Source organism: Hypanus sabinus, chromosome 5 (genome assembly GCF_030144855.1).
Source record: "Hypanus sabinus isolate sHypSab1 chromosome 5, sHypSab1.hap1, whole genome shotgun sequence".
NCBI lineage: Eukaryota > Metazoa > Chordata > Chondrichthyes > Myliobatiformes > Dasyatidae > Hypanus > Hypanus sabinus.
In genome coordinates this window covers 107,997,148-108,023,346 of record NC_082710.1, presented here as the reverse complement: position 1 = coordinate 108,023,346, position 26,199 = coordinate 107,997,148, and the positions used below count along the sequence as shown (strand labels likewise).

The following is a 26,199-nucleotide window of genomic DNA, read 5'->3' as shown; positions in this document are numbered from 1 at the left end:
GATTTCCTGATTAATCAAGAAACCATCAATATCTGATTTAAATATACCCAATCACTTGGCCTCTACAGCTGATTGTGGATATGAATTCACCACCCTCTGGCTAAAGAGATTCCTCCTTATCTCTGTTCTAAAGAATTGTCCTTCTATTTTGAGGCTGTGCCCTCTGGCCCAAAATGTCTCTCAATACTCCAAGTGCAGTCTGAGCAATGCCTTATAAAGCCTCAGGATTACAGCCTTGCTTCTCTAAGCTGCCAAGATTTGTAAACTCAGTCAGTTCCATCATGGGCAGTAGCCTCCCCAGTGTCAAGGAGCAATGCCTTAAAAAGGTAGCATCCATTATTAAGGACCCCCATCACCAGAACATGCTCTCTTCTCATTGCTACCATCAAGGAGGAGATACAGAAGCCTGAAGGCACATACTCAGCGATTCAGGGACAGATTCTTCTCCTCTACCATCAGATTTTTGAATGGATATTGAATCCATGAACACTACATCACTACTATTTTCTCCTCTTTTTGCACTACTTTTTTAATTTTTGAAATATACATATATACTTACTGTAATTAACAGTTTTTATTATTATATATTGCAGAGTACTGCTGCTGCATAACAACACATCTCATGACATATGCTGGTGATATCGAATCTGATTCTGAAATTCTAACCCCTCGAATATACACACACTGTAGGTGATGTAGCCGCCTCACAGTTTCAGCAACCCCCATTTGATCCTGACCTCTGACATCTGTCTACGTGGAGTATGCATATTTTTTCCCTGTAACAGCGTGGCTTTCCTCTCACATCCCAAATACAGTGGTGGTAGTTTGTAACTAATTTTCCACTATTAATTATTCCTAATGTAGGTGCGTGGTAGCGGGATGAGAACAAAGACCCAGAAATAGATCAGATGTGTTCAAGGGCTTTGTTCATTATAGTAGGGAGGAGGCCAATATTTGTTTTTCAAAGTATATTCATTATTATGTATACTTTATAGAACTTTGGGACTCATCTCCTTACATTCAGCCACAAAATAAAACCCATTAAAACAAAATAAGACCGTTGATCATCTGATGTGCAGAGAAAGAAAAACAAACCATGCAATAATAAAAGTAAGCAAATAGCAGTCAGAACTGAGGTTCACAAAAATAAGTTCACAGAAGCCCATTAGTTGCAGACCACAGCCTGCACTGGAAAGATTAGCTCCGATCTCAACCCACTGAATCAGCCTGACCTGGAGAATATTTACATTTTCTATTTTTATTTTAGAATTATGGCATCTGCAGTATTCTGGAATTTACATTAACACATCTTGTGTTTCATTTATTTCAGATATATTCCGAGCTGCTGCCGAGGCTGGTCCCCATGATATCCTGAAATTGTACAACGTAAAAGGCAGCATTATAAACATTTCACCAAAGCTAGAATCCAATACTCGGCAAACCCAATACAAACTGGAAGTTGTTGCTGCTGACTGTAAGACTGATTCCTTGGGTAAGAATCATTACACTTAATACTGCATTACATGACAGTCTAGCATATGCAGAGCAGGACAGTATGGTACTGTATGGGACATTCAGTAAGTCATTTCAGAACAACCTGGAGAGTACAGCACTATTCAGTATGATACGATAGAGCAGTTCATGGTAGTTATTCATCATATTATTGGCAATTGAGAACAATTCAAAGTTCAAAAGTAAATTTATTGTGAAAGTACAAATACATCACCTTATACAATACTAAGATTCATTTCTCTGTGGTCATTCACAGTAAATACAGGAAATGCAATAGAAATATGTGGCTGCCTGTAAGCAGATAAATTTCAAGGTGTATAATTCATACATTCTTTGACAATAAATGTGCTTTGAAACTTTTAATTTTTGAATCATTGAAAGGCTGCTCCCAACAGGACAGACAAGCAACCAGTGTGCAAAAGACAACAAACCGTGCAAATACAAAAAGAGAAGCAATAATAATAATAACCTGTTATTACAGATAGGACAATCTGTAACATCCTTCTGGATATAATATTACAGGGCAAAAAAGCAAGAACAGCTGACTTAATAAATATATCCATTCCAAACACACTGAACATACAGAAATCAGTAAGTGAAAGACACCAGAAATATGCTGAATTAAACGAGGAAACTGAAAGACAATGGAATATGAACAGGGTACACTTTTTTTTAAATGAATTTTCAAATGGTTACAGAAGGAAAAAAAAACTATCAACCCTTCCCCCCTCCCCCCTTACATATCCCTGTAGAAAGAGAAAGAAAAAGAAAAAGAAAAAGAAAGAAAGAAAGGAAGAGTGCCTGGTTGTTGGAAGATCCCCACATGCTCCATGGAGTTCATAATAACTTTAGTATATATATTTATTTCTTTCCCCAAATAACCAATAATTTTATCTTTGGAGCATCTATATATTTAATCCTATCTTTTGTAAATAAGGACGCCAAATTTTCAGAAATATTTCATATTTATCTCTTAAATAATAAGTAATTTTTTCAAGTGGAATGCAGCTAAAAGCTATATCTATTTTCATTTTCTTAATGTATGTTAAAATTCTTTTTCACCGGTCCATTAAGCCCATTAACATTAAAACTTAAAAAATTCAGTAAATTAGTTATTATTTTTAACAGGGTTACTCCAGTCTATAGTAATACCTAACTTTTCAACTTTCATAGTACCTTGGGGAATCTTTTTAAAATTCTCCATGTTGCTATGTGTTTCCCCCCCCCCCCGATTGTGCAGGCAAAGAAAGAAAGATTAAAGAAAAATAGATTATAAAGGAAAAAATAACAAAATACCCCCCTACTAATGTTGTGAATAAAAAAATACACAACATTACCCCCCTCCGTTGTACGGGTCATGGCAATCGCCATGATTACACACGTGAATCCCGTAGCAATCGATCCGGTTCCCCCAGCTCCCCGATAACTTACAAAAAGTATACATAAGAGAAGAAAAAATAATATCACTACTCTCGATTTAATATTTCTCAAATTTTTACCTTTCTCCCCTGTATCATATAATTAAGAATATGTTTAAATATTCTTCTGTCCTTAAACATCCATCAACTCCATTCACTGTCCCTGTCTTCATCTTTAATCCGTTTCACTTTTAAATCTGTGGCTGTGGTTAGCGAATATTTGGGAGTTCTTGTGCAAATTCTTCCGCATCCCCATAATCAGTAAAAGATCTTCTTTTCCGTCATACAAAAAAATTATCAGGGTTGCTGGATGGTGCAATATAACTTTATAACCCTTTTCCCATAAAACATTTTTTGCTGGGTTAAATTCCTTTCTCTTCAAAAGGTCATAACTTATATCAGGATAGAAAAGAACTGTTTTCCCTTCTATCATCAATGGCCCATTTCTCTTTCTGGCACGTTGGGCAGCTGCCTTCAGGATCTTTTCTTTATCTTGATACCTTAAGCATTTTATCAAGATTGATCGTGGGTTTTGATCAACTTGAGGTCTTAGTCTTAAGGCTCTGTGAGCCCTTTCAATTTCAATTAACTGGGTTCCTTCTTTCATTTCCAAAATTTCCGGAATCCATTTTTGAAAAAAAATTATTGGATCCTCTCCCTCTATACCTTCTTTAAGTCCAACAATCTTAATATTATTTCGTCTGCTAAAATTTTCAAGTACATCCACTTTTTCCAACAACTGTTTACTTTCTGATGTCCAGGCAGAAATATTATCTTCCATTTTATTTACTCTATCAATGGTGTCTCAAGTTGTTTCTTCTAAGTTTTAATTTTCTTGTCCATTTTGTCTTGTCTTTTCATAATTTTATCAAACATAATCTTCATATTTTTAATATCTTTTTTAAATTACTTTTAATGCTTTTGATTCATGCATTATTTGCACTAAAGATTTTTTTATGTCTCCAATATCACCTCCAACCTCTTCCTGTTGCTCTTATTTGTTTGTCTCTTCATCTTTGTCTGATTTATCCAGAGAATCTGATTCTACCTCATATTCACTTCCACTTTCAGTTCCGATCATAGCTGGGATTTGTAATTTGGGTTGCTCGTGTTTGCGCATGCCCCTTCCTTCACGCATGCGCAATTCCTGTTGCTCTTTTTTTTTTGGAAACGGTTGATGTTGCCGCAGTTTCCTGTTCTGTATCACGGGAGGTAAAATACACTTGAGCCCGAGGCTCCTTCATGGCAGCCGGCCTTGATTCTTTTCCAACTTGTGTTGTCTTCAAAGTAGTAGTTTTCTTTTGCTTCTGTTTAGGAGACCTATCTTAAGACAATCCTGAGTAGTTTATAAGTAATTTTTAAAAAGTATTTACTAACTTTTCTTCACTTAAACATTATTTTACTGGTTTTTCACAGGAGAGCTGGATTTCCACGTCTCGATCCTACGTCATCACGTGATGTCCCCCCCACCCGGTACATGTTGTATCAATAGTAACATCTACAACTGGTACATTCCAAAGTCACCACACAGTAGCATTAAACAATTAGGCCTACACAGCATTATATACTTAATGTAAATCTTCAGATAGCCATAATACTGAACGCCACTAGAATAGTCAGGAAGTTCCTAGCAATTGAGAAATGAGCATGTTTGACTATCCCTGTACCTCAGGTTTTACCAGCTTGAGCTGAGAAAAAATAAAAATAATAATAAATAAATAATAAATTGAGAACATGAGATGAAGTATTTTGTAAGTGAGTCCATGGGCTGTGGAAATATTTCAATGATGGGTGTCAAACTGAGAGAATTTATCTCCTCCTGATTCAAGAGTCTGATGGTTGAGAGGTAGTAACTGTTCTGGAACCTGGTGATGTGAGTCCTGATGTTCCCATACCTTCTTCCTGATGGCAGCAGTGAGAAGAGAGCATGTCCTGGGTGGTGGTCGTCCTTGATAATGGATGCTGCTTTCCTGTGATAGCATTCCATGTAGAAGTGCTCAGTGGTGGGGAGGGCTTTACCCATAATGGACTGGGCCATATCCATTACTTTTTGTAGTATTTTCCATACAGGGGCATTCATGTTTCCATACCAGGCCATGTTGAGACTAGCATAATTCAGCACAATATACAGTGTACACTGTGGAATAGTTACAGTATATTATCCTCTCCTGCACTTGTCCTTCCCACACCCCTTACAGCCTGTCAACCCCTCCGATATCCCCTCCTGCTCCTCATCCCTCTCCTGCATAACCTGCCCCCATGTCCTACCCCTGTCCCTCTCCCACACTTCCTATCTCTGTACTCCCCCCGGTCAGTCCCAGTTGGTTGCAGTGTACAGGGACTCAATGCTGGACAAGAACACTGTCAATGGGGAAGAAAAGTGAAACATTTGGTTTAATCCAGGGTAAACCTTCAGGACAACTCTAAGTTTAACTGGACACCATGATATAAGAATTAATCCATTGAGAGTATGTTGTATCACTCTCGAGTATATGGAAACATTGCGGCTGCACACCAGGGCGACAAAGGTTCGATTAGATTTATTACTTGTATGTACACTAAAACATTGAAACATACAGTGAAATGCATAGTTTGTGTCAATGACCAACACAGTCTGAATATGTGCTGGGTGCAGCCCACGAAGTGTTGCCATGCCATAGTTGTATGCCCATAATTTACTAGCTCTAATCCTAGTAAAGAATGTGAAATGAAATCAGAGCACCCCGTGAGTCCCATGTGACTATGACGAGAATGTACAAACTCCTCAGAGTGACAGGAATTGTTGGCACTGTAAAGTGTTATGCTACCATGTCACCACTTGAACCACACAGCACATGGACATCCCGATCTACTGATCCCAGCATGGTCCTAGCAATACCCTTTATATGGTACCAATGCCATGAGAATCACAGCTTCATTGACCAAGTGTTTATGCAGAGAGAAACAGGACTAATATTCCATATTCCAGACCCTTTGCTTGAATTCCCAGTAAAGAGTTTAGAGGGAAACTTTTCATCATTTTCTGCTTTTATTTCAGATTTCCAGCAGCTGTGGATAAAAAAAAAATGTTAACATGCTGTTTTTCTACCAAAGTAGTTGATCTCAACTTTTCTACATTGTACTCCCTCTATCATGTCCCTGCCCATTCACTTAACCTATCCATACAGTACTGTGCAAAAGTCTTTGGTACATAAATCTACCTTTGTAGCTAGGCAGCCTAATAGTTCAGTAATGTACAGTGGTAATTGTATGTATTGCTCTGTACTGCTGTTGCAAAAAACAAATTTCATGACATATGTGAGTGATGATAAACCTGATTCTGATATGGGTCTCTGTTGTGGACTGAGAGTGGGAAGGGGGCAGGGAGAGGGGAATCATGGTTGGGAAAAGAGGAAGGGAGAGGGGAGAGAGTGGGAAGCACCAGAGAGACATTCTGTAATGAACAATAAACCGATTGTTTGGGATCAAATGACCTTGCCTGGTGTCTCAGGGCTGGGTGTGTCTGTACCCATGCCACCTCTGCCCCTGGCACTCCTTTTCTGCCACCTGTCTCACACCCCTCCCACGTCACTTCATACTTGCTATTCCCAACATCCTTTGCTCCTGCCAGGTTTACAAACTCTCTCTGCTAACAAATACAGTACTGTGAAAAAGTCTCAGGAACCCTAACTGTACATAGAGTATGTGTCCAAGACTTCTGCACAGTACTGTATGTTCTTCAGATCTTTCTGCATTCTTCTCACTACTCACATTGGCACCCAAGTTTGTATCACAGCTTTATCCTAAACATTGATATAGGTAATACATCCAACTTGGAATAATACAAATATGTATGATTTTCTTGTCCTTTTTGTAGACATTTTTGCAAAAATGCCTAATAGAAGACATAAAATAGATTTTCATGTTGTTTCTCTAGATATTCTGCTAATCCTATGCAGGAGTAGGGTGAAAAGATTGGAAGATCCTGCCCTGCCGCTGTGGAGATTCTGATGCTAGTATACTTGGAGTATTGGAAACAGGCCCATAATGAATCTTACCTTCTGCTTACAGGTTCTGAATTGGCATCCGCATTGGGATTCAATCTCTCTGCCATGGAGAAAAGGTCTGTAGATCAAACTTCTCTTTCAAATCACAGTTGTTTCTTTTATTGTGCTCCATACATTACTTAACTTTAATTAAGGTGTCACAGGTTTTTGCTGAGATATGTAGAGTCATGCAAGCACCTGGATGGAAACAAGCTGCTGAAGAGAAATGACTCTAGAGACCAGACTTCAAGTGGTGATACCTTTATTCAGCAGGAAATCATGGAGAGCTTGCAGAAATCTGCAAGGCTCTGAGTTACAGTCCAATTTTTTCCATTATTATTTCCAAGATGGCAGCACGACGCAGCTTGCAGAGGCCACTCCAGAGCTGATCATCTGTTATTTGTGAAGTGGGATGCCATGCGCAATCATAATCGATTGAAAATGGACGTGGGAGTGCGGAGGAACATCGGGAAATCTCCAGGAAGACCTTCTTCGTTACTGCTGCTGCTGTGAGGTCCGGGACTCTGCTGGGAAGAACAGGCCCCCAGTCCTCGGGGTCGCGTTGCGGAAGGCCGTTGGCGGGGCCGTCTTAATATGCTCAGCAGAGGATGGTGCTTGGAGAAGCTGTGCCAGAGGCTCGGAGGTTCGACGGACTCGGAGTCTGCTGCGGTCAGATCGCTTTTAGTGTGTGCTGCGTCTGCGAGGCTGGGTTTGACAGAGCTTTCATTGTGTGCTGCGTCTGCGAGGCTGAGTCGGGCAGCGCCATGGAAGTCCATAGCGGGGGTATTCCCTTCTGCCACCGGCGTGGGATGGCAAGTCTGTCGGGACCCTGGGGACTTGTGGTAACTGTGTGGTGATTTCTTTTGAACTTATAGTCCTTTAACATCTTTGGACTACTTTACTGTGCCCATGGTCTGTTTTTTTTAAATCAATTATGCTATTGTTTGCACTGTTGTAAGTACAAACCCCATTTCCAGAAAAGTTGGGATATCTTCCAAAATGCAATAAAAACAAAAATCTGTGATATGTTAATTCACGTGAACCTTTATTTAACTGACAAAAGTACAAAGGAAAGATTTTCAATAATATTACTGACCAACTTGATTGTATTTTGTAAATGTACACAAATTTAGAATTTGATGGCTGTAACACATTCAACAAAAGTTGGGACAGATTTAAAATAAGATCGAAAAGTGCACAGAATATTCAAGTAACACCGGTTTGGAAGACTCCACATTAAGCAGGCTAATTGGTAGCAGGTGAGGTATCATGACTGGGTATAAAAGTAGCGTCCATCAAAGGCTCAGTCTTTGCAAGCAAGGATGGGTCGTGGCTCACCCCTTTGTCCCAAAATTCATGAGAGAATTGTTAGTCAGTTCAAAAGGTACATTTCCTAATGCAAGATTGCAGAGAATTTAGGTCTTTCAACATCTACAGTACATAATATTGTGTAAAGATTCAGAGAATTCAGAGTGCATAAAGGGCAAGGTCGGAAACCACTGTTGAATATGCGTGATCTTTGAGCCCTCAGGCGGCACTGCCTAAGAAACCGTCATGCTACAATTATAGCCACCTGGGCTCGGGAGTACTTTGGAAAACCATTGTCACTTAACACAGTTTGTCGCTGCATCCAGAAATGCAACTTGAAACTGTATTATGCAAGGAGGAAGCCATACATCAACTCTATGCAGAAACACCGGCGAGTTCTCTGGGTCTGAGCTCATCTCAGATGGACCGAAAGACTGTGGAACCATGTGCTGTGGTCAGATGAGTCCACATTTCAGTTAGTTTTCGGAAAAAACGGGCGTCGAGTTCTCCGTGCCAAAGATGAAAGCGACTATCCTGATTGTTATCAGCGAAAGGTGCAAAAGCCAGCATCTGTGATGGTATGGGGGTGCATCAGTGCCCACGGCATGGGTGAGTTGCATGTATGTGAAGGTACCATTGACTCTGAGGCGTATATTAGGATTTTAGAGAGACATATGTTGCCATCAAGGCAACGTCTCTTCCTGGGACGTCCATGCTTATTTCAACAGGACAATGCCAGACCACATTCTGTACGGGCTACAACAGTGTGGCTTTGTAGACACAGAATGCATGTGCTTGACTGGCCTGCTGCCAGTCCAGATCTATCTTCTATTGAAAATGTATGGTGCATCATGAAGAGGAGAATCAGACAACAGAGACCACGGACTGTTGAGCAGTTGAAGTCTTATATCAAGCAAGAATGGACAAAATTTCCAATTGCAAATCTGCTACAATTAGTATCCTCAGTTCCAAAATGGTTAAAAAGTATTATTAAAAAGAAAGGTGATGTAACACAATGGTAAACATTCCTCTGTCCCAACTTTTGTTGAGTGTGTTTCAGCCATCAAATTCAAAATTTGTGTATATTTACAAAATACAATTAAGTTGGTCAGTAAAACTATTGAAAATCTTTTCTTTGTACTTTTGTCAGTTAGATAAAGGTTCACATGAATTAACATATCACGGATTTTTGTTTTTATTGCATTTTGGAAAATATCCCAACTTTTCTGGAAATGGGATTTAACTATGTGGTTTTATGCAGGTCTTATAGCTTTAGTTTTTTGTCTTGTTTTGTCTGGTGGATTTGGAGCTCCTTTCCGGGGAATGCGCTAAGACGGTAGTGCAATAATAATACGCAGCAGCCTCACCGGACTCTGGATTGGGGATTGCCAAATATTATGTGGATTTTCTGGTGTAGTCTGTTTTGTCATATGCTTTTGTGATATCATTCTGGAGGAATGTTGTCTCAGTTCTTAACTGCATTGCATTTGTGGTTTCTAAATGACAAACTGATTCTGAATCTGAATTTTGACATATGTTTATACTGATGAACAGGCAAATACCGGAATGCTAGTGAATCTGTTACACAAGCAGATACATACATAACATCTATCCATACATACATCCATAGCATGAGATAAGTGACTAAATCATATGAGTGCATGTTCCTCTTTTTGGCCATTTGCACTCAGTGCTGCATCCTGATTATGAAAGACTGTCTGCAAGTCTAAGCTTAGAACACTGGGTTACCAAATTCTATTGGGATACAAGGTTCAAAAAGAAAAATGCAAGTTAGCTACTTAGTTCACTAACCCTTTTGCAGACTCTTCTTCCAAACAAGCCCTTAGTTCAACTGAGACTGTGTCTAATTCCTACGTTAACCCTAATTGTTCTTCTCCCCAAGTGTCATTAACTTCACCAGATTCTACAGGTATCGGTCAGTTAAACAGCTCAGCCCCACAAAGTGGGAGGAAATCAAAGCACCCGAAGACATGGGGAGAATGTACAAACTCCACACAGAGAGAACCCGAGGCCAGGATTAAATGCAGATCTCTGGCCCTGTGAGGCAGCAATACCTCCAGCTGTACCACTGTGCTGCCCGTGAAAATGGAAACAAAATTTCTACAGTGAAAAATTGACTTGTTAGCCTTCATCACAATGAAAACAAAACTTACAAAATAAAATAGGTGTGATGCAAACCTGGGTGGCAATTTGAGTTGTGAGAAGGATACAGAAAAATTCAAAGAACATATGGATAGGTCAAGTGAATGGGGAGGAACATGGTAAAAGGAGTACAAAGTAGAAAATTTGAGATCAGCTATTTTGGTAGAAGAACAGTCTATTGAAAAAAAGTTACCTCTTCTCATCTGCCTAACAGCTCCCCTGGTGCCTCTTCCTCTTCCTGGTTCACTCTTCTCTCCTATCCGTTCCTCCTTCTCGAGCCCTTTACCTTTCCCACCCACATGGCTTCACCTATCACATTCTAGCTTGTCCTCCTTCCCCTTCCCTCACACCCGTCATTTTATTCAGGTGTCTTCCCTCTTCATTTCCAGCCCTGATAAAAGGTTTTAGCCTAAAATATTGACCGCTTATTCCTCTCCATAGATGCTGTCTGACTTGCTGAGTTCCTCCAGCACACTATGTGTGTTTCCCATTGCAAAAGGAAGCCTACATCTTGCATTTACTGTATCTCTGTAGCTCTTATGATTATCTTACCGAAAGAGATCTGCCTGAAAAACTGTGTGCCTTCTTTCATTTGCCTAGTCAGTGATCAAATTTCATTCGCCTGATAGTTGATCGGAGTGAAATGACACGAAAATAATCCATGCAACACATTATAAAACCAGACAAAACCTTTGCCCTCAGACTACAGGAGCTGGAGAAGAAGCTTCGAATTGAATCAGGTCCAATGCCGTCCATTGTTTATGAGATGAGAAGTCGTGTGGAGTCCTTTCGGGAGAAACTTGAAGTAAGACATTTCAGTTTTATTTCTTAAGTCCTATTGTTGTGTATTTACTATTTCAATAATATTTCAGTAATCTTGTATATACATTGGTTGATTAAGCATTCTTGTTCATTTAAATAATTCATTTCAGGTTGTATAAATCTGTGAATTGCATACTTCATCACGATATCACATGAAACGTGCACCTGACTTAAAGTAAACACAAAGTTAGACTTACTTTTTGAACTCCCATGTCTTCCTTTGAATTAGTTTAATATTTTCAAGTAATATTACACTTATCACTTTCTCTCTTTTTCACTTTCTAAACATGATATTGTAATATAGATTTAGATTTATTTATTAATCACATGTACATCAAAATATACACTGAAAGGCATAATTTGCATTAATATTTATTTTAGAGATACAGTGTGGAGTAGGCCAATTTGGCTCTTTAATCTGCACTGCCCCAACAACCTCTGACAACCTGATTACCTCTAACCTCTGGAATTGTATTGCCCAAGCACGCACACTGACAGGCCTTCAGCTTCCAGACAGGCTGCCTCTGGGATTACCCACATTCACAGACAGGCCTCCAACCTCAGTACAGGCTGTCTTTGGGATTGTGTTGCTTTTTCTGTTTAAAACCTATTTTTTGTCAAAATCTACACAATTCCTCAATCTGGTTTGGATGATGTGATGTGTAGCCCCTTGTTCCATTCCATACATGACAAATTTCTTGAGAAGATGCTTGATTCACAATCACTACAAGCACTAATGCAAAACCCAATGAAAGGTTTGAAAAATGTAAGAGAAATCAATAGCAGGCATGTTTATTACTGTCCTGAAAATCTAGGGCATTGTTTCATCCTTGCTAAAACTGTTTAATATCCACAGAGTGTGGAACATCTCAGCTGGCTTGGACTCTTTAAAGACCTGACAGAATGGACAAACAAACCTTCACCTTTTTATCACAAACGTTCACTAAGGAAGAACAAAGAAGAATGCCAGCAAGTCATGGAAAAATACTTACAGATGAGGTATTGTGTGTTTCTGCTAAAATTTTTGTGATGCAAGTTTTGTCTAGCTTAGACACAAGACATTTTGCAGATGCTGGAGATTAGAAGCAACACACACAAAATGCTGAAGGAACTCAGCAGGTCAGGCAGCATCTATGGAGAGGAATAAAGAATTGATGATATAGGCTGAGACCTTTCATCAGGTCTGTAATGTCGACTGTTTATTCTTCTCTATAGGTGCTGTCTGACCTGCTGAGTTCCTCTAGCATTTTGTGTGTGTTGGCTGATTTTGCTTTCTTCATATAATTTTATTTTGCTGTTCTGGAATGATGAGTTTGACAAGTGAAGTAGAAATAGTAGTGAAGAAATTGTTAGCTATTAAATGTAATTAACAGTTGATAAGGTAAAAGGCACCATTGACATGTGAATTTACATGTAATGTCTAGTTGATTCTCGAAAGTCTTTGCAAGCAATGAATTAGTTTAATTGTTAGTCCAGCAAACAACTGTAGCTGATGCTTGTGCATTGCCAAGGCCTGTTGAAGTTGTGGTAAGGGAAGGATTAAAGACAACATCAAGGTGAGGATGACTTTGTAGATAAATGTAGAGCTTTGAAGTGAAACTGCCAGAGCTAACCTGCCCACTCCAGACAGATAGGTGAGAATGACAGTAGCAGTGTGTGAGCGAGGCCTTTGCCAGAGAGGTTGACTATGGATGTTGCGTCCTGGCTTTCTAGATATGCAAGCCTGGGAAGTATGATATGGAGAGAAAGCTCAAGCAAAAGAAAATTTGCAGATGCTGGAAATCCAAACAACACACACAAAGTGCTGGAGGAACTCAGCAGGCCAGGCAGCATCTATGGAAAAGAGTAAACAGTCAATATTTCGAGTTAACACCTTTCAGTAGGAGAGCTGTTGTAGGCTCTCCCCTTCCATGCATCTTATGAATCCATAGGAATGACAGAGGCCAATACAGTTTGGTACCAGCAGTGTTGTAGGAGTAGTCATTCAGTGTTGAACTCAACATAGGACTGCCTTTGGGACAGCAGCTCTGGATTTTTCCCTTGAGATTCACTCCCAAAAGCCATCCCCACGCATGGATGCAGCTGCAAGGCTGTGGAAGTTTGAGATCAGAGTTTTCCTTCTCCTAGATGAGCTGTTAACTATGGCTGACGAGCCCCATCTGCCTCGAGTGGCTGGTTTTAAGACGTCAATAATCTGCTTTTGCTCCTTCTCCTGTCAGTAGAGATGGTTCCACCAGGCTTAGTAGCAAAGCCACATGTGAAGGCCAGGAGCTAGACTTGTTTGTCGGAGGATATTTGAGGTGTATACCATTGGAAGAATTTAATAGGTAGTGGGAGCTTGTCCCCATTACCACCCTGGCTATAATAACCTGAAGTGGCAGTGTGTAATTTATCTAGAAGGATATTCAGTACTGCACAAAAGTCGTAGGCACATGTATACAGCTAGGGTACCTAAGATCTTTGCACAGTACTGTATTTATCAACGTGGAGTGGAGAGCGAGTTTGTAAATCTGGTGGGAGCAAGGGATGTTGGGAATGGCGAGGGTGGAATGTTGCAGAATAGGTATGGGGCAGGTGGCAGTGAGGGAGGTGCAAACACACCCAGCTCTGAGACACTAGTTAAGGTCATTTGATTCCAAACAACTGGCTTATTGATCATTACAGAATATCCCTCTGGTACTTTCCACTCCCTCTCCTCTCCCTTCCCCTTTTCCCAACCATGATTCCCCTCTCATTGTCTCCTTCCCACTCTCAGTCCACAATACAGACCTGTATCAGAATCAGGTTTATCATCACCTTACACATGTCATGAAATTTGTTCTTTTGCCGCAGCAATGCAATGCAATACATAGAGTTATTGCAGTACTATGCAAATATCTTAGGCACCCTAGCTATATATATATATTTGCTAAGACTTTTGCACAGTACTGTAGCTTCCATTTATAGTATAGGGGATGCCGAGACAGACAAGATAGGAATAACAGAAGGACATGAAACACCCATCAACTACGGGACAATTGTTTTGCTAACTTCAAAATATTATTAGTCGTCAGGTTGAAGTTTCGGTTGACTTTCAACACCCCTACTGCGAATGGCGATTGATCTTGCAAGTAAGGAATTGAAACATGAACAATTTACCAAGTGGTCAATATCTGTAACTGATAGGGCGATTCTATATAACAATAACAATTTTCTGTCCTGGCATCAGAACAATGTGGGTGACTGGGGCCATGCTGTTGTCCTTGTGCACAAGTCAAATACAGTGTGGTTGAGTAGTAAGAGTGCGTGGGTTCTGGGCCCAGTTATTTTAGTTGTTTTATTTTATCAGGTTTGGACTGCTGCTTTTTACGATAAATGTCAATGATTTGGACTACGGTATTAATAGATTTGTGGCTAAATTTGCCCATGATACAAAGATAGGTGGAAGGAGCAGGTTGTGTTGAGGAAACAGAAAGCTTTCAGAGAGATAGTTTGGGGGAATGGGCAAAGAAGTGGCAAATGAAGTACAATGTTGGAAAGTGTATGGTCTGCACTTTGGTGGAAGAAATAAACAGGCAGACTATTATTTAGATGGGGAGAGAATTCAAAATACAGAGATGCAAAGGGACTTGGGAGTCCTTGTGCAAGATACCCTAAAGGTTAACCTCCAGGTTGAGTGGGTTGTGAAGTAGACAAATGCAATGTTGGCATTCATTTCTAGAGGTATAGAACCTAAGAGCAGGGATGTGATGTTGAGGCTCTGTAAAGCACTCATGAGACCACACTTGGAGTATTGTGTGCAGTTTTGGGCTCCTTATATTAGAAAGGATATACCAACATTGGAGGGGGTTCAGAGAAGATTCACGAGAATGGTTCCAAGAATGAAAGGATTACCGTATGAGGAACGTCTTGTGCTGTATTCCCTGGAGTTCAGGAGAATGGGGGGAGATCTTATGGAAACATTTCAAATGTTAAAAGGCCTGAACAGATTAGATATGGCAAAGTTATTTCCCATGGTAGGGGATTCTAGTACAAGAGGGTACGACTTAAGGATTGAAGGATGTCTATTTAGAACAGAGATGCGGAGAAAATACTTCAGTCAGAGGGTGGTAAATCTGTGGAATTTGTTGCCACGAGTGGCTGTGGAGGCCAAGTCATTGGGTTTATTTAAGGCTGAGATAGATAGGTCCTTGATTAGCCAGGGCATCAAAGAGTATGGTGTGAAGGCAGGGGAGTGGGGATGACTGGAAGAATTGGATCAGCCCATGATTGAATGGCGGAGCAGATTCAATGGGCCGAATGGCCTACTTCTGCTTCCATATCTTATGATCTTATTGTTGGCAATGACAGATCCTTGAAAACCAAATGATCTGGATATAAATGAAGGAAACCATAAGGTGACCAGGTGACATATATGTGTATAGAAGCCTGAGTTAATCTTTAAGATTGGTTACCCGTCAGTGATGAATTGGATACACCTTGTTGAGGGCATTGTCCAGAAAATCTGCAGATGCTGGAAATCCATGCAACACACAGAAAATGCTGGCGCAACTCAGCAGGCCAGGATGCCTCAATGGAAAAGAGTACAGTCGAAACCCTTCGGCAGGGGCTTCTGAGTATGTTGACAATTCTAGTCCACAAAACACCATCTCCAACATGTAGATTCTTTTTGGGTGCAGCACCAAAGTGTAGTCTGATAACAGCTGGTTGAAGAAGTAAATTATTTCCATTTCTTTTAGTATCAATAAGAAAGAAAATGGATATTGACAGGTTTTGAATGATATATGCAATTTTTGCATTGTAGGTTACAGGAAATGTTTTTGCATTGTTAATGTGTTGACTGCTGTCTGGATCAAGATACTTTCACTCATTTGGGGATTCCTCAGAAGAATCATGCTGTTAGCTAAACCTCTAAACTTGAAACATAGCAAATGTTCTTATTGTAAGAATATTTGCTTGTCTTATCTCCTATGAGAGGAACAAAGCCAGATTCAGATCCATTTATATATCACATGTACATCAAAATGTACAGTGAAATTTGTTGTTCGTGTTAACAACCAACATAACCTAAGGATGTGCTGGGGGCACCCCGCAAAAGTTGTTACACATTCCGGCGCCAACATAGCATGCCCATAGTGTTCAGCAGAGTAACACAGGCAAGAACACAACAATAGTAAGAAGACACCAACAGCAAAACAAGTCTCTTTTCTCCTTGACCAATACACACAGACTAGTAGTGGAGTGGCAAAGAGGAGACACACTATTTGTGCATGCTGTTACACACTATTTGTACACATGATGGGCTTGTAGGGAAGCGTTTGGATGGTAAAGAGCAAGCAGTTTGATACTCCTAATTTTAATGCAAACATCCTTCTTCTCTGAACATCAAAATCTGCATACACTAGAGGTCTGAAATAGAATGTGACATACAGACACCTGGATGATAGAGAAATGGAAGGCTGTGAGAGGGAGAAGAGTTTAGATTGATTTCAAAGTAGATAGAACTTTAAAGAGGATAGAGGCCTTGAATAGAAATCAGGTTCAATATAAATGGAAGAATGAGCTTAAAACTGCTCTGCTATAAAAGCTTAAAACAAAGTTAATATTTAACCACAACAAGATTAAGCTGTTTTCAAAATATTGTCTTCTTTTTCAATGCAGTAATTTGGAAGTCACAGAGGAAGTTAGGCAGTACCTGAAGACACCGACCTTTGATAACTGGTATGCAAGCTCTCCTTTGATTATTTTGGTCAGCATCAATTACTTTCTTCTCAACTGTTTAAAATGAAAAAAATTGTTTATCATATTGGAAGCCTATTAATGATTCTAAATCAATATGCAGGTTTTGGTCAGTGTTACTACTCACTGAAGTTACCTGGATAGTCTGCAGATTTTGCACTTACTCCAAATATTGGCAAACTCAATATGATAAAATGTACCATTGACTGTGGGCAGTTAGTTGATGAATCAGCAGAGATCAATCTAAAATGCCACATAATTGAATCCAAGCTCACCATTTCCCTGATAAAACAGAAAATGCTAGGAATATTTAGGTGGTCAGCCAGCATCCATGAAGCCTGAATTGAAATTAGTGTTTTGGGTCCGTGACTTATTTATTTATTGATATACAGCGTGGAACAGGCTCTCCCAGCCCTTTGAATTGTGCCGCCAAGCAATCCCCCAATTTAATCTGAGCCTAATCACGGAACAATTTACAATGACTAATTAACCTACCAATCTAATATTGTGGGAGGAAACTGGGGCACCCAGAGGAAACACAGGTGGTCATGGGGAAGATGTACAAACTCGTTACAGGCAGGAGTTGAACCTGGGTGGCTGGTCCTGTAAAGCATTGTGCTAACCGTGACGCTACTATGCCACTCCAAACTGGGACAAGTTAAATGATGAAAACTCAGAGGGGAGGGAAGAAAATAGTAGAAAGTGCAATTTCTTATCTTTTTTAAAAAGACACATATAGTAAAACTACTCATCCAGTTTGCAAGAAATGTGGTAGTGCTGGACTGGTATCTTTTTCAAACAGCTGGATATTAATAAAACTCATACTCCAAAACGCTTATAAATTTAAAGTAATTTTTTTAATCCGAGTACATATGTGGCACCATATACAACCCTAGGATTTGATTTATTAAGCATTCACAGTAAATACAAGAAACACAATCAAATCAGGGAAGGATTGCATCCAACAAAACGGATAATCAGAGACAAGACAAAAAACTGTGCAAATACAAAATGAAAGAAAACAACCCAAAATAATAAAAATAATAATAATAATAAATAAATAAGCAATAAGTATTGAGCTGTAGAGACCTTGAAAGTGAGTCCAAAAGTTTGAACAGTCCAGAGATGGATCAAGAGAGAGGTGAGTGAAATAGATAGATAGATAGATACTTTATTCATCCCCAAGGGGAAATTCAACATTTTTCCAGTGTCCCATACACTTATTGTAGCAAAACTAATTACATACAGTATTTAACTCAGTATAAATATGATATGCCTCTAAAAATCACCCTCCCAAAAAGCATTAATAAATAGCTTTTAAAAAGTTCTTAAATAGTTTACTAAAGTGCATTGAGTGGTAACTTAAGCTCAGTCCTAAACCCGGCACTTTAACATGTCTTGCCCCTGGTGGTTGAATTGTAGAGCCGAATGGCGTCGGGGAGTAATGATCTCTTCATCCTGTCTGAGGAGCATTGCATTGACAGCAACCTGCCGCTGAAGCTGCTTCTCTGTCTCTGGATGTTCAGGGTTTTCCATGATTGACCGTAGCCTACTCAGCGCCCTCCGCTCTGCCACCGATGCTCAATGATCCCTCTGGTTCAATAGTCTAATAGTTGAGGGGTAATAACTGTTCCTAGCCAGCAGCAAGAAGAGAGCATGGCCTGGATGGTGTGGGTCCTTGATGGAGGATGCTGCTTTCCTGGAACAATGCTTCGTGTAGGTGTGCTCAGGCATGGGAGGGTATGATGTACTGGGCCATATACACTACTTTTTTATAGGAATTTCTATTCGAGGGCATTGGTGTTTCCATACCAGCCTATGATGCAAACAGTCTATATACACTTTTAATTTTCCTCTTTAAAGTGCAAAACAATAGTATAATAAAATTTCCATTGAACCTGCAAAAATTAAGAGAGCATGGGAACTGATGTCCTGGGGTGCTAAAGGAACATAGATTTCTGTTGTGTTAAATGGAGAGTAAGAGCTGCTGATGCAGTGTATTAAAGGGAGTTCAGGAACCATAACCCTGAGGTGTTCAATGGAGTGCAGAAATCAGACCCTTTGGCCAGATGCTAAACCATCAAGCCTGCCAAGTAATCAGATGGTGGATTGTTTGATTGTTCCTGTATCTTGGAACATTTAATTCCCAGATCTGGTCTCTTTGCAACCACATTTCTCTATTGCTGATTAGATCATACCCAATAATTTCCACCTGTGCCACTTAATTCATTTGTCTTTTTATGAATGCTGCATACATTAGGATAACAGGGTCTTCAATTATATCTTTTTCTAGCATTTTCCCTATTATGGCTGCAGTTACACATACAATGCAGCCTCATCTACATTGCTGAGATCCATTGTAAATTGGGGGACCACTTTGGATTGGTGACTTCCCTGATCATCACCACTACTCATCTCCCACCAAAAGATTACAAACCCAACTACTGTCCATCAGAAATCTCTCTCAGCCGGGGGATGTCACGTGATGACGTAGGGATTCCAGCTCCCTCGCAAAAAGTAATGAAATAAGGTTTAAATGAAGAAGAGTTAACAAATATCTATTAGAAACTACTTATAAGCAACTCAGGATTATCTTTTGATATGGTTCCTAAACTGAACCAGAAGAAAGCTACTACTTATAAGACTGCACAAATCGGCGGGGAAAAAGGCCGAGCTGTCTTGGCGAAGCCTTGGACTCAAGTTGGATCTCCTCCCGACGAAGTGCAAGGCACTTCTGATGTTGCGGGAAAAGAAGTTGCCCCAACGTCGACGGTCTCTAAGAAGAAACGGCAAGAACAACACATGCGCGAAAGTATGCATGAACAGATGTTAACAAAAATACAAGCTTTAACTATGGTTGGAAGTGAAATTGAAAGTGAGTCGGAAGTTGAAACAGACTCTTTGGGAAATCCAGAAGAAAAAGAAGAAAAGAAGGAAGAGATTGAAGGAGACATAAAAGATATCCTGATATTTATAATCAATGAATTAAAAGTGATAAGAACAGATATGGCGAATGAATTTAAAGCTATAAGAACAGATATAAGAAGGATGCAGAATACACTTGACAATGTGGTGGAAGAACAAAAGAAGATGGATAATAAAGTTAAAGAGATGGAAGTAAAAATAGAAGAAAACACAGAAAGAATAGAAAAGATAGAATACGATAAGCTTGCCTGGACAGCAGAAAGAAAACGGATGATGGAAAAAATGGATGCGCTTGAGAACTCTAGTAGACAAGATAATATTAAAATTGTTGGTCTTATGGAAGGTACAGAGGGAGAAACTCCAATAAAATTCTTTCAAAAATGGATTCCAGAAATTTTGGAAATGAAAGAAGGAAGTCAAGTAATTGAAATTGAAGGAGCACATAGAGCTTTAAGACCACGACCTCAACAAGATCAAAATCCGAGATCAATTTTGATAAAATGTTTAAGGTATCAAGATAAAGAAATGATCTTGAAGGCAGCTACTCAAGGTGCTAAAAAGAGAAATGGGCCATTGATAGTAGAAGGGAAAAGAGTTTTTTTTTTATCCAGACATAAGCTACGATTTGTTGAAGAGACGGAAGGAATTTAATCCAGTGAAAAAATCTTTATGGGAAAAGGGCTATAAATTTTTATTGAGCTATCCAGCAAAATTGATAATTTTCCTGGATAATGGAGAAAGAAGATTCTTCGTTGACTACCGGAAAGCAGAGGAATTTGTACAAGAATTACCTGATGCCCATGAAGAGGACTAAAGAATTATAGAAATGAAATGGACTAATGATGAAGACTGAAACAAGGTTGGACCTGATGGACATTTATAAGAAAAAAAATGGTCGAGGAGTATTAATTGAGAGTAGAGACATTAATTATTATTTTTTTTTTCTTTATTGATATATTTTTCTTTTTTTGCGGGGGGAGCTGGGGGAGCTCCTGATTGATAGCTGCGAGTTTCAAGTGTACAATCATGGCGATTGCCATGACCCATAAAATGGGTGGGGGGGTAATGTTGTGTTCTTTTTATTCGCAACATTAGTGGGGGGGGTATTTTGTTTTTTTTTTCTTATATATTAGTTATCTTTTTTCTATTTTTCTTCTTCTTTGCCTGGATGATTGGGGAGAGACTCATAGCAACATGGGAAATTTTAAAGAATTCCCAAGGTACTATGAATGATTAATTTACTTAACTTTTTAAGTTTTAATGTTAATGGAATTAATGGACCTGTGAAAAGAAAAAGAGTTTTAACATATATTAAGAAAATGAAAGGAGATATAGTTTTTTTTTACAAGAAACACATTTAACAGAAACAGAACATAAGAAATTAAAGAGAGATTGGGTTACAAAAGATAGGATTAAATACATAGGTCCTTTGAAGATAAAATTATAGTAATTGGGGAAAGTAAAAAAATAAATATCAAAATTATTTTGAACTCCATGGAGCATGCAGGGACCCTCCGTTATCCAGACAATCTTTCTCTTCTTTCTTTTTCCTTTCTTTAGATAAGGGTTAAAGGGGGGAGGGTTAAGGGGAGGGGGAGGGTAAATATTATCTTTCTTACTATTTTACTATTACATTTATTCTTTGTAATTTCTAAAATTTAATAAATAAATATTAAAAAAAAGAAGAAATCTCTCTCAGCCCAGCTCTCTCTTCAACTTTCTCTCCAACCCACTATCCTAACTGGCTGAAACAACATTCCCAAGTTGGACAATGTGGCTCCTACCTTTAGCTGAAACCAAAACACTCTCACTAGCAGGCCACACTGCTTTAACAGGAAGCTGTTAAAATGAAGTACCTCACAGCATAGCAGTAGAAATCTTAACCAGTGTATTACAGATTCAATTCCTTGATTTTATTTACCCAGTGCAATTTGCATCTGCATTAGATAGTAATCCAGAGATTATTATCTTTGCAATTATACTTTTTAACTTGGACCCAACTGCTTAAATTCCTCTTAAGTTCAAAGTTTAAAGTAAATGTATTATCAAAGTACAAGGGGTGACTGATAAGTTTGTGACCTAAGATAGAAGGAGTCAATTTTAGAAAACCTAGCGTTTATTTTTCAACATAGTCCTCTCGTACATTTACACACTTAGTCCAGCGGTCGTGGAGCATATGGATCTTGGACCTCCAGAAAGTGTCCACAGCAGGGGTAATTGATAAGTTTGTGGCCTAAGGTAGAAGGAGATGAGTTATACAGCTCTCGTTACTTGCATATGCTGGTCAACTCTGGGATATTATGCAGAAAGTTTGAAGTTAATAACTTGTCTGCCTCCTTCTACCTTAGGCCACAAACTTATCAATCACCCCTGATACATACGTGTCACCATATACAACTCTGAGATTCATTTTCTTGTGGGCATACTCAATTACAGATCAGTTGGTGTGAAAGACCACACCAACTAGGGTATTCATCCAGCATGCAAAAGACAGCAAACTGTGCAAATACAAAAAGAAAGAAATAATAATAGTAAATAAATAAACAATAAATATCAAGAACATGAAATGAAGATTCCTTGAAAGTGAGTCCATAGGTAGTGGGAACATTTCAATGATGGGTCAAGTGAGGTTGAATGTAGTTATCACCTTTGGTTCAAGAGCCTGATGGGGTACTAACTGTTCTTGAACCTGGTGATATAGGCCCTGAGGCTCCTGTACTTTCTTCCTGAAGGTAACAGTGAGAAGAGAGCATATCCCGGGTAGTGGGGGTCCCTGATGTTGGATGCCAATTTCCTGCAACAGTGTTTTGCTTTACCCATGATGGACTGGGTCAGCAGCTCATCCTTCGTCTTATACTTTTCCTTGGTTCCACATGGATCACTCCTGAGGAGAAGTCCTTAACTCTGGATTTTGAACCACTTAACAATGGACACAAGTACTTTCTACTGTAAACTGTATAGTAAAATTTAAGTTACATCCTTGGAACCTAGATATCCAAAGGTTATTAAAGAGATACTGCCTTTATGAAAATATTTGAAAGATTTTCCCTTTATAAATGTAAAGTTATGCCATAAAATTAGATTTAAATAAAGAATTCATCATACGCAGCTTGTTAACTACTCCAAGTGGATTATCCTTCTAGTGCCCAAACTGCAGTGACTTTTAACTATGTTTTCCCTAACTGTCCATATAATTTAAAATCGAAAGACCTGGAATTTGTCTAAACCTCTTCCATGCATAGTACATTTCTTGACTTTTGATGCTGAACCACAGTTTTCCAGATGGTAACTACCCGAGATGCTGGAAAAATGAAACTTCAGTACTTGTTGAATTCCCTTTCAATAAAGTTTGACATTACACTTGTGATTAATTTTAGTATGTATGCACCAGATTTTCATTATTTATGCACACAGGCTCCTGAACTCCTCTGCTCTTTCACAACTCATTTTCTCTGCAAGAAGGAAGGAATTTTACATATTTTTCTGAGATCTAGGATAAATTCACACTTCCTCAGCTTGAACTCTAACTACATTTTGCCCATTCACTTTGTCTCTCTATGTCCCATTCTGATTTTATTCCCTCTCATTCAAGCATTGCTCTTTAAATTCTGCAAACTTTCATCCAAATAATGGTAATATTTCAGTTTAGATCTTTGGGAAATACCACTTCCTGCTGATCAAAGAATTTTCCTTTATCCCAGTCAATTACCATCTCCCAGAACTAACTTGCATGCAGTTCCATATATTGCCATATTTCTAATAATCCCTGGCTTGGAAACTTCATTAAACCATGTGAAATTAAATCATTTTCTTTGGATTGGTGAGGAGTGAGGACTGTTCTTGAACCTGGTGATATAGGCCCTGAGGCTCCTGTACCTTCTTCCTGAAGGTAACAGTGAGAAGAGAGCATATCCCGGGTGGTGGGGGTCCCTGATGTTGGATGCCAATTGGGTGTCAACATCTCTGAGGATCTGTTCTGGGCCCAACATATTGATGCAGTTACAAAGAAGGCACGACGGTGGCTTTATTTCATAAGGAGTATGGGGAGAATTGGTAAGTCACCAAAGACACTTGTAAATTCTAGCTGGCTGTATCACTGCCTAGTATGGAGGGGTCACTACACAGGATAGAAAAAAGTTGCAGGAAGTTGTAAACTTGGTCAGCTCCAGCATGGGCACTAGCCTCCCCAATATCAAAGATATCTTCAAAAGTCGATGCCTCAAAAAAGCGACATCTATTATTAAGCACTTCCATCACTTAGGGCATATGCTGTTCTCCTTGTTACTGCCGAGGATGTGGTACAGGAGCCTGCATTGCAAAGTACTGCTGCCGCAAAACAGCAAATTTCATGGCATATGCCAGTGATATTAAACCTGATTCAGATTCTGTTAACAAAATACAAACAATGTTACTTTCCAAGGTTACTCAGTGTTGTGAACTGGCTTTAGTTAGCAGCTGATCCGATAAAGAGGAAATTCATTAAGTGCACTTTGAGCATAAGAAGACAAGAACACTTCCCCTTTGTTCCAATGTGCTCCAATTTGCATTTACAACACCAAATCAAACAATGTTTGCACCAGCTGCATTCATATTGAAAATTACGTCAACCAATAGAAACGCTGGAGATGGGTGAAGTGCACATTGTGCATGCCTGTCTTTTATTTTTAAGTGAAATCTGCTATTAATGTGGAAATACTGCACGCTTTATTGTTAGTTGAAAGGGAATACTTCAAAGTTCCACAAGTGAATACAATCCCATTAATGTGACAGAGCAGAGCACTAATACTCCAAACAGGCCACAGCATTGGGCGGCGTAAGGCATCACTTCAGGGACCTAGGTTCAATGTTGACCTCAAGTGTTTGTGGAAAAATTCCTGAGGAAGGGTCTCAGCCCAAAACTTCAACTGTTTATTCATTTCCATAGAGGCTGCCAGACATGCAGAGTTCCACCAGCATTTTGTGTGCATTGCTTGTGTAGTTTTTCCACAGACTACACTCTACAAAGGCAAACACATGGGTTTCACCTTTCTGCACCCATTTCTGCTCCCATGTCCAAAGATAGAAAGGTGAATAATTTAATTAGCCCCTGTAGATGTCCCTAGTTTGTAGATGAGTGGCAGAATCTGTGGGAGGGGATGTGAGGAGAATAAAGAATGAATTCTTTTACAATTGATATACAGAGCATAAGATGACAATGCGTCTCACTTCTGCTATTCCCACTGAGACCTTAGCATCTGTTGAAATCCTGTTAGCTTGATAGCTAATTGGGGTCTGAAAATTCTTTTATTGGCTGACCCACGCTACATGTGATTTTCATGTCTTACTGGGTGCATAATAGATAAACTGAAATTACTGACAACTTTTTGCGTTAGTACATGCAAAATACATACAAGACCATAAGATATAGGAGCAGAATTAAGCCATTTGGCCCATTGACCCTACTCTGCCATTTCATCATGGCTGATCTATTTTCCCTCTTAGCCCTAGTCTTCTTCCTTCTCCCATATCACTACATAGAACACAGCAAATCTACAGCACATTATAGGCCTTTCGGCCCATAATGTTGTACCTATCATGTAACCTATTATAGAAACTATAGATGCTTTTTCTACAGCACAGCCCTCTATTTTCCTAAGCTCCATGTACCTATCTAAGAGTCTCTTAAAAGACCCTATCATATCTGCCACTAACACCTTTGCTGGCAGTGCATTCCACGCACCCACCACTCTCTATGTGAAAAACTTACTTCTGACTTCCCCCTTGTACCTACTTCCAAGCAGCTTAAAACTATGCCCCCTGGTGTTACCCATTTCAGCCCTGGGTAAAAGCCTCTGGCTATCCACAGATCAATGCCTCTCATCATCTTATACATCTCTATCATCACCTCTTATCTTCCAGCACTCCAAGGAGAAAAGGCCAAGTTTACTTAACCTATTCTCATGAGGCATGCTGTCCAATCCAGGAAACATCCTTGCAAATCTCCTCTGCATTTTCTCTACAGTATCCATATCCTGATCACAGTACTCCAAGTGGGGTCTGACCAAGTTCTTATATAGCTGTAACATTACCTCACAGCTCTTGAACTCAGTCCCACAGTTGATGAAGGCCGACACACCATACACCTTCCTAACAACACTGTCAAACTGCTCAGCAGCTTTGAGAGTCCTGTGGACATGGATCCCAAGATCTCGCTGATCCAACACATACCTTGACTAATCAAGGATCTACCAACTTCTGCCTTAAATATTCCTAATGACTTGGCCTCCACGAATTCCACAGAATTACCACTCTTTGGCTAAAGAAATTCC

At 39.4% G+C, this 26,199-nt stretch overlaps 1 protein-coding gene across 1 annotated transcript in view; it reads left to right on the top strand.

The window, feature by feature from the left end:
• si:dkey-219c10.4 (high affinity cGMP-specific 3',5'-cyclic phosphodiesterase 9A) overlaps nucleotides 1–26,199 on the top strand; it is a 129,266-nt gene that overhangs the window by 35,457 nt on the left and 67,610 nt on the right. Inside the window, exons 2-6 of the mRNA XM_059970312.1 lie at nucleotides 1,331–1,492; nucleotides 6,981–7,032; nucleotides 11,129–11,231; nucleotides 12,105–12,247; nucleotides 16,889–16,948. Coding sequence (XP_059826295.1) covers nucleotides 1,331–1,492; nucleotides 6,981–7,032; nucleotides 11,129–11,231; nucleotides 12,105–12,247; nucleotides 16,889–16,948 — 520 coding nt within the window. The remainder of the gene's footprint in view (nucleotides 1–1,330; nucleotides 1,493–6,980; nucleotides 7,033–11,128; nucleotides 11,232–12,104; nucleotides 12,248–16,888; nucleotides 16,949–26,199) is intronic.